Genomic DNA, 9353 nt, shown 5'->3' with positions numbered 1-9353 from the left:
CTACATTTTCCACCCCTCAAGACAAAAACGTCAAAAGATCTCACTCATTCATTTTGTGTTTTAATAACTCATTGAAACCATATTTTACTATACAAAGAATTAATATGGCCAAAGGTGTTTTGATCTACTTTTTAAATGACTTCACATGTTATCTTTTCTTTTTTATGATCAAGTTACCATAGTAACTTTTTTACACTGTGTATCTTTAATATGTGTTATCATGACTAACTTTCATGCGGTTTCTATGACTGAAACGCTCAGGCTGAAAGCAGTAGAAGTAGAACAAGTAGAAGATTACAAACACGCCCGCTCCCTTCTGCTTTGTAGTAGCTGTGTGTGTTTCGTAATAGGCACTGACGTAGTTTTACTTGTGTTACAGAGGAGTATATGAGTGCTGAAACCAGCGCGTATGCTCACACAGACACTCGTCATGTTGTGGACGGCTGCTCTTCTGCTGGGACTCATCGCACTTCTGCTGGTGTACTCAAGACGCCGAAGGTAACACTCTTTGCGATTAAACAAATGTGTTGCTAGATCTTTAAAAAACAGAAACTACAGGATAAAATATGTTGTTAATACTTCAAACAAGGTTTCTATTGTTTTCATGTGTCTGCATTTTTTTGTGCTAACAATGAACAATGTCTCTAGACCATTCGTTAACATTTCTCAATGCTAAGTTCAACATAGCACATTTTAAAATCACTATTATCTGTAAATTAACATGAGCAAACGAGGAATAACTGTTACAACGAGCAACAAACACTAATAAAACCAGATTAATAAATGCTGTAAAATAGATGTTATGTATAAGTAATGTTATTGTAAGGTGTTATCAATCAAATAAATTATGCCACAAACAAACAGATTATTTTTTTCACTTTAAGTATGCTGAAAAAATGTAAAAAAAATTGGAAACATGAGAAAACCTCATTTTTGCCTGAAACCTAAAAACGTTGCTCAGGTGTATATATCCACCAACCTGATGTCTTGCTGTTTTCAGACAAAGAAATGAACCTCCTCTTGATAATGGGATAATCCCATGGCTTGGCCATGCACTCGAGTTTGGAAAAGATGCTGCTAAATTCCTGACACGGATGAAACAGAAACATGGAGACATCTTTACGGTAAATTCCTATTATAGTACAATAGTATTGCTATCATCTCAGAAGTCCTCTACAGGACAACAAAATTGACTATTGGGTCCCAGACAGGCAACAATAGCATCAGACATTCAATTTACAAAAATTCCAGACGGTTATCTGATTCTCATGTGTTTATCAACCAGGTGTTTGTGGCCGGAAAGTACGTCACAGTTCTGTTGGATTCAAACAGCTATGAGACCGTCCTGAAGGATGAGGACTCTCTGGATGCGACCGGCTATGCAAAGCTCCTAATGAAGAAAATCTTCGACCTGCATCTGCCCAATCACAACCCAAAATCTGAGAGGAACAGAGCACATGAGTATGGTTCTGATCCATGCATATAACTTTCATTTCTGTATGATTGATTCATTCACTCTAAACCGTGCATGTGTGTGTGTGTGTTGAGCAGACATTTTCAAGGGAACGGTCTAACCCAACTGCGCAGCTCAATGCACAACAACCTCCAGCTGCTGTTGACTTCTCCAGAAGCAGGTCTCAACACAGCCGGATGGAAAAAAGATGGACTATTTAGTTTTTGTTATGGTTTGCTTTTCAGGTATGCCTGTAACCTCAGAATACAATCCTAAAACATTTAAATGAGGAATAGTTCACCATCAAAATGAAAATTCTGTTAGTATTTACACCCTCTTGTCATTTTAAACCTGTATGACTTTTCTCTTCTTCAGAACAACATGTTTTGAAAAATGTTGGTAACAGAAAACCGTTTGTCCCCATTGACCAACATTTTTCCAAATATCTTCTTCTGTGTTCTGTAGAAGAAAGTAAATTGCAAAGGTTTAAAATGACAACAAGGTGAGAAAATGATGACTACATTTTTACTTTGAAGGTGAACTATTCCTTTAAGGTAGTAACTCGGACATCATTGTATTTTGCATAGTCATATTTATGTCTCCAGAATATGCTGTTAGTCTTTCTAGTGTCACTTGGGTCATGCTGTAAAGTCGGACATCTGTGACGCAATCTGAAGTTAAACTAAAAGGAATCAGAATATGTGTGATGGATTTAGCCGTCAGGAAAAACCTGCATTAGTGTACAGAACAGTTTGGGGGGTTTAGGTGTTAAATTTCATGTAAATCCTCATATCTCTCGCTTCTCATCCGTCTCCGCAGGGCTGCCTATCTCACTGTGTTTGGCACGCATAACAATAGTGCTGAGCTAACAGAAATTTATGAGGAGTTCCGCCGGTTCGACAAGCTTTTACCTAAACTGGCGAGAGGCACCCAGAACAAAGGCAGGTTCATTTGAGGTTACTTGGTTTATTGTCTTTGTCAATCAAAATGTCTTGTTTTCCTTCTAAACTTTGTGCATTTTCACACGTTCATTAGAGGAAACAAAAGTTGCAAACTCTGCGCAAGGGAGGCTGTGGGAACTCTTAACTCCAGCAAGCGCAGACAAAAATGCGAAAGACCTGTCGTGGCTTCAGAGCTTCATACAACACCTTCAGGAGGAAGGCCTGGACGATGAGACTCAGAGGAAAGCAATGCTTCTTCAGCTATGGGTCACACAAGTGAGTCCCTCCCTTTTCTATTTGTCCCCTTCACTGTCATATAAATGCTTTCAAGTTGCAAAATATTTTTTTCACGCCCTATAGATTATTTTAGTGGTATCAACATAAACAAACGTTATGTGGCCCAAACTTAACTTCCGGTACCTCGACAAGGAATCAAAAACTCTTGAGTCGTTTTCATTTAATTTAATAAAACAAATAGACCACAAAATACTAATTCAAGTTAATATAAAATAAATATAAAATAACTTGTCATATTACTAGCCACTAGCCAGGGGTGCGTTTCGCAAAATCATCGTTTGCCAACTATGGTAGCAAGTTCCGTCGTGTGACATTCATAACAGTTGGAACATCATGTACAATTTGTGCAAATATGATGAACTGATTAATAGCTCGGAAATCTTGAGTTAATCGCCAAGTTCCATCGGCTTTAACTACAGGATTAATTGATGTGTTGTTTGGTGAATGTGTTGGTTCAAGGACAACCCGCTGGACAAAGTTTTCAATCAAAGTCTTAATACCTTCTTCCTTATCTTTAGACAAAGGGTATTGGTTAATGTAAACATGCTTGTTTGTTTTAAGTTTGGCCCTGTAAGGTTCCATGTCAATCAAACCAGTGTCATCCTTGAACGGAGACCATAACAAAGGGTTAACCACGTACCCGTGTAGGTACCCGGAAACAGGCGCTTGTGAACCGCTTGTCTGTAAACTGGACAGAAAAGAAAAAACAGCTTTTCGATCAGTAAACTTAATATCATACCCAATTTATCCACCTAAAAGATTTAATGGGACACCTGGAGTAATTGTGAATTTGTTAAAAAATGTTCTAACACCTGAGGCTGTAACCTCCAACGGAGGCGTCACAGTGCATCCAATGTCAGTTATGGAAATTCTGTGTGCTTGTTTCGGGTGACACTGGGTTTGATGTAGGACCTTAGTTCCTGTTCCTCCGCTGTGGTGAGTGTGTGTCACCCAAGTACAGCTGTGGTGACTCCTGCTTTCCCAACTGCCTGCACTCGCGTTTGAAATGGACTCTTTCCGCAATGAACACATATTTTATCAGACTTCCTCCTGTAGCTAGGATGCTGTGGATTAGGAGTTGAAGTGCGGCCAAAGTTCGCCTTTTGTTGGTGCCCTGTAAACATAGCATTTTCAACTTTAACTTCAAAACTACCAGATGCATCAAGTTCCTATGAGAGGGCAAACTTTTGCAAATTGCTTCCACATGAGACATTCTTAATTGTCTCACATTTACGGTATTTCCAGCTCTTACCCAAACCATTGAGTTTTTTGGAGCGTCATATTCATCATCAATCATTCTTGCTGTCTTTTTATCAGGTGTTTTCACCACAACTGTTTTTTTCCTGAACCCTAAATTAAGTTTTCACAACATTTGGGTCGTGGTGTTGTGCCGAAATTTGACTCCCCGTGAGATTTTGACTCCCCTACTTCTGATTGGTTCATTCACGTAGGATGCTGCTTTGAGATTGATCTCTAAATCCCGCCCCCACACCTAACCCTAACTTCTTTCCATACGGCATAAATTTTATTCATGTATGGATAATCCCATAGTGGGTCACCCCACTCTTCCTTCACCATGCTATTTGCCAAATCGATTACCCCATCAGAAAATGAACCCTCCCTCGGAAGAGAATATCAATCTGAGGTTGAATTTCTTCTGACGATCCGGCAAGATTGCTAACATACGGTTCAACATAAAAACCTTGATTATTTCTGTACATAAAAGCAAATGGCGTCTTGCCAGGTAACGGTCTCGAAACAGAACTCCATATCTTTCACTTTAATACATGCCGGGGAAAGAAATACAGTTCAAAATAGCAGCAATATAAACTTTGAAAAGTTTCGGTTTTAGGTAAATATATATATATATATGAGTAAGTAGTATAGAACTTCAGTGTTCAATAGACCAACTTCTTTTATTGGGTGCGCGGATCTTACCACCCTTGAGTCTCGATTGCCATGAAATGCACCTTCTTTATTCTGGTCACAATGTATCAACATACAGTAATAGTGGTAAAAACTATTTGTTTCCAATTTAATACGATTATTCAAATAAGAATTTACAACAACAAAGCTTATTTTCTTTTTTCCATTATTTTAAAATTTTAAAATCAAATCTTTTTGTGTGTTTAAGTAAGTGCAATCTGCTCCAGTGACGGTAGACGGGGTTAGGGGTGGAGCTTTATTATTGCTTTTCTAATCATACATTTTTGTATGACTCACTTACTATTTAATCACTCAAAACTAGTTCTAAACATTCTTGTGATGGCAATAAACTTAGCCTACACTGAGTTTCCATAGGGATAGGCTGTTTGAGGGGGCCGTATGAGGTATTAGCATAAACTAAAGAGCATGACAGCATTGGAATGCACAAATATGTGGTTTGTTTGAGCTCCTGCCACTTGTAGAGTACATGAAAGGAAATTTGACAAGCTGCCCAAAGCACACCTGAGACACCACAGCCTGAGGCCAAAGCACACATACACAATGTTTTCCTCTGTTATTTATTCAAAGAATACAAAGGAGATTTTGTTCCAGCGTAGAATCTGAAATGAGTTTAAAGGATTAAATGACTTTCATATTGTAGGAACCAGGAACAGAATTTAAAATTGTATCTGTTGCTAAACTGGTGGAACATGGAGGTTGCGACTTCCAAGTGTCTGGCTTGACTGCAACCTGATTTGCTTTGGATACATTTTTTTGCTAACTGCTAAATAAATAGAAATACAATAAGGTAGAGTTAACGTGATTATTGCTTTGAATCTATAATTCGTCACTTCTAAAGTGTCAGTCTAATGAGGCAATACTTTCGGTATCAGTGCTTTCATTTAACCACATGGGGGCAGTATAACTAAGCACGAAAAGAAAAACATTTCATTATATTTTACTTTACTGTATAGTACAATCTTAAATCTCAACATAGGAACTGTGATAAATCTATTTGTCATGCTAAAGGCTCTTTGTAAATCAAAGCAAAAAACATGTAACTTGCAAAGCATGTAACTATCTTCAGAGGGCATAGGTTTTATTCCCACTTACATAAACCAAACAATTGCTATGAATAAAACTGTTTACCAGGTGCTGAAATATTGCTGATGAAACTAACTGATTATTTTCTCACCCTTTTTTCATTTCAAACCATTTCATTTTCTCTCTCATGCAGAACACAAAATATATATTTTTTAAATGTTAGTAGCCGAACAACAGCAGTACTGACTTGCATTGGCTTTGTGTCAATACAATAGAAGTGAATGGGTACAGCCTGTTGTTCAGTTACCAACATTCTTCAAAATATCTAATTTTGTGTTCTGTAAAAAAAGAGATACAGGTTTGAAATAAAATGATGATGAGTAAAGCATGAGAGAACTATCCCTTTAAATATGATGCGATGACATGATCACCATTGAATAGGAACTTATTATTTCACAAGAAAGTGGATGATTTTCCACTCATACAAAATATTTCAAGTTGCTTTCTCACAATATCAGCAGGGTTTTGACAGACAGGTAAATTTACAGCCTGTCTCAAAGTCTTCACCTCTCATTGACCTCGTCTGTCACTGAGTTTCTGCTTCTTCACACACGCTGACTGCAGTTCTTCTTATGGCTGTGACTCGAAGAAGGACTTCACTTGAAGTGTTGCTTATTTACATGAAATGTAATACATTTTGACATATCAACATGTTTCACAAGTCTGCTGACAGCCACTAGTCTTTAAGTCTTTAAGAAAATTAAACAAGCTGGACTTTTAAACCAGACAGAGCTATCGGTTAAAAGTGTGCAACATCTGCTGTTTTACCACACAGAATTGCAGAAAGATTGTTTTCAAACAGGTTTTTGAAACACTTTGTTTGTCATTGGTTAAACAAACATGAGTCCCACCTCAAACTCAAACAACTGGTTGAGCCAATAGCCCAATGTAGGGCCGGTCGAGATGCTTAAACAAACAGAGCAATCTTTTGATGGCGCCACACAGTTGACCCTTAAAGGTACAGTTCGCCCAAATTTTTTAATCATATCATCATATACTCACCTTCAATTTTTTGAAATCTGTAAAAAAATCTTTGTTCTGTTGAACACAACGAAAGATATTTGGAAGAATGATTATAACCAAACAGTTCTTGGCCACCATTGACTACCATAGTAGAACACATTGCTTTATAAATGTCTTGTTCTGTCAAACATAAAAGAAGATATTTGGAAGAATGTAGGAAAGCAAACAGTTCTGGGGCACTTTTGACTACCATTGTCTTTTTCCCTACTTTGGTATTCAATGGTGGACAAGAAGTGTTTGCTTACCTACATTCTTCAAAATGTTGTAATTTGTGTTCAACAGAACAAAGAAATTCACACAGATTTGGAACCACTTGAGGGTGAGTAAATAACGACAGAATTTTTATTTTGGGGTGAACTGTCCCTTCAATGTATAACTTATTTTCACAGTTCCCAGTGTGGCATTTCCAGCATGTTATATTGTAATTTGTTTCTGAAAAATGAAAATGATTCATAATTAAATGCAAGTTATTTAGAGTATGTTGATGTCCTCAGGGAAACGCTGGACCAGCGGCATTCTGGGTTGTGGGCTTCTTACTAACCCATCCCGAAGCTCTAAGGGCAGTCAGAGAGGAAATCATAAGTGTACAGCATCTGGCTCCGGGAGAGAGAGACAAACACACTCCTGTGTTTGGTAGGTGACATCACTGAGATTACAAATGTGTCAGACTGCAAGAACACAAGATACAAAACAAGCGCATGCCATAAATCTCATTTGCAAATGATATCTATTCACACTGATTTAAGAAGTTCAATTAAGTCAGTTACTAAATTAAAAGACAAATAAATAAAAATTTCATTTTTACAGATAGTGTTCTTAAAGAGACACTGCGTCTAACTGCAGCTGCACTCATCACTAGAGAAGTCATGAGAGATACGAAGATTTCTTTAAGCGACGGACAGGAGTACCAACTCAGGCGGGGCGATCGGCTGTGTGTTTTTCCATTCCTTAGCCCTCAAATGGACCCACAGATCCACCAAGAGCCAGAGGTACAGATTCAATCTTATAGTTTCGACCAAACAAAACTGGTAAATAGAGTGACACATCATTTTCAAAGAACTTATTTCACAAACAGCTTCTTAACAAAAAAGTTTTTTGACGTAACGTTGACCTTACATTGCTAACATCCATCACCGCGATAGAATTTCATGCTGCACAGGTCATAGGGCAATTCTAGCAAAATATCAAGAATGGACTATTTGAGTACCGTCATGGATGCAAAGAAGGTAAACAGGGGTAGGGTCCTGCATTTACATGGGACTTGGCGAGCCAAAAGGCTAACATTGCACACCATGACACTTTTTATTGGCACTGTGAACTAAAGAACTGCTTCCAAGTCGAGGAAAAACACTGATTATTAATGAGTTGATTAACAGCACAGCACGATGCAAGCGAACACCAGACGCGTCTCATAAACACATCACACAAACGTGACGTATCGTTTCTCAATGTGTCATCAATCTGGTATATGGAGACAGGCACTGTATATAACGCTTATAGTAATCCTGTTTTTCTCCTGATGTTTCAGATGTTCATTTTCGAACGCTTCCTTAATGAAAACAGGAAGGAGAAGAAGGACTTCTTTAAGGATGGAAGAAGAGTAAAGAATTCCATCATGCCTTGGGGAACAGGAGAAAACAAGTGTCCGGGAAGTGATTTTGCAATTAGCGCCATTAAAGAGTGAGTGACACTTGTCACATAGATTTACTTACATACTTTTATCTTTTTGCAAAATAATTTGCATAATAATAATCATTGGAATTTTCTGTTCTCTTTAGGTTCGTGTTAACAATCTTGATTCAATTTGATCTGGAATTGGGCGAAGATGCAAGTATGCCGTCGGTAGACACCAGCAGATATGGCTTTGGGATGCTACAACCAAGAGGAGATCTAGAGATTCGCTACAGAAAGAGATCTTGACATGCCAAATCTGATACACTGTACACATTTTTATGATGTAAATACAATTTTGATTAATGTCTTATTTATTGCATTAAATATAAATACAACATTCTGGAAGTTATGTAATATCTCTCACGGGCTGACATTTTTATGCCATTTTATCCAGAGTGACTTACTCTTTCAAGCTTTAAATTTTTTATCAGTTTGTGCATTCCCAGGGGTTTAAACCCATGACCTTGGTGTTGCTAGTGCTGTGGTTTTATGCGGTAGAGATACATGAGACAAACAGAACACACACACAAATTTAAAGAAGAAGAAATGGTTGGTTTTGAAACGACTTTAAAGACATTCATTGGACTTGGAGTTTCAATAAACCACGCGAGTGAACATGAAATACTTATTTACCTTAAAAAGGTTTACCCAAAAATGAAAAATTATTTTATTGTTTACACTTCCTTGTGTACTTTCTTGATTCTGCAGAACACACATTTTAAAGAACATTGTTAAGCAAACAAAAATGACCACATTGACTTTGATTGTATGGATACAAAACCACGCAGACATTTATCAAAATATCTTATTTTGTGTTCCATAGAAGAAAGAGTCAACAGAAATGTGGAGGTTAGAGACAGGCATGGGAGCATATTAATGCACTTAAAATAAAAGGTTTTTAGAAGGTTATTTGTTGGGCTGTACGGTCCCATAAA

General features: G+C 37.6%; 1 protein-coding gene across 1 annotated transcript; it reads left to right on the top strand.

The window, feature by feature from the left end:
* The first annotated feature begins 400 nt into the window (after nt 1-400).
* On the top strand, nt 401-8755 carry ptgis (prostaglandin I2 (prostacyclin) synthase). Its single transcript, XM_056749688.1, has 10 exons — nt 401-498; nt 1001-1124; nt 1286-1461; nt 1552-1698; nt 2273-2394; nt 2489-2670; nt 7239-7377; nt 7552-7733; nt 8273-8424; nt 8523-8755. The coding sequence occupies exons 1-10, from the start codon at nt 410-412 to the stop codon at nt 8662-8664; spliced, it is 1455 nt and encodes a 484-aa protein (XP_056605666.1). The 5' UTR covers nt 401-409; the 3' UTR covers nt 8665-8755.
* Nucleotides 8756-9353: the final 598 nt, after the last annotated feature.

This window comes from Triplophysa dalaica, chromosome 6, assembly GCF_015846415.1.
Source record: "Triplophysa dalaica isolate WHDGS20190420 chromosome 6, ASM1584641v1, whole genome shotgun sequence".
Lineage (NCBI taxonomy): Eukaryota > Metazoa > Chordata > Actinopteri > Cypriniformes > Nemacheilidae > Triplophysa > Triplophysa dalaica.
This window is presented reverse-complemented; position numbering and strand designations above follow the sequence as displayed.

Bases quoted from the DNA above. Each gene is read 5' to 3' on its own strand.
- ptgis (XM_056749688.1), top strand. From the start codon at position 410: ATGCTCACACAGACACTCGTCATGTTGTGGACGGCTGCTCTTCTGCTG. The intron at 499-1,000 runs GTAACACTCTTT...TGCTGTTTTCAG, and splicing joins GTGTACTCAAGACGCCGAAG to ACAAAGAAATGAACCTCCTC. The intron at 7,734-8,272 runs GTACAGATTCAA...CTGATGTTTCAG, and splicing joins AGATCCACCAAGAGCCAGAG to ATGTTCATTTTCGAACGCTT.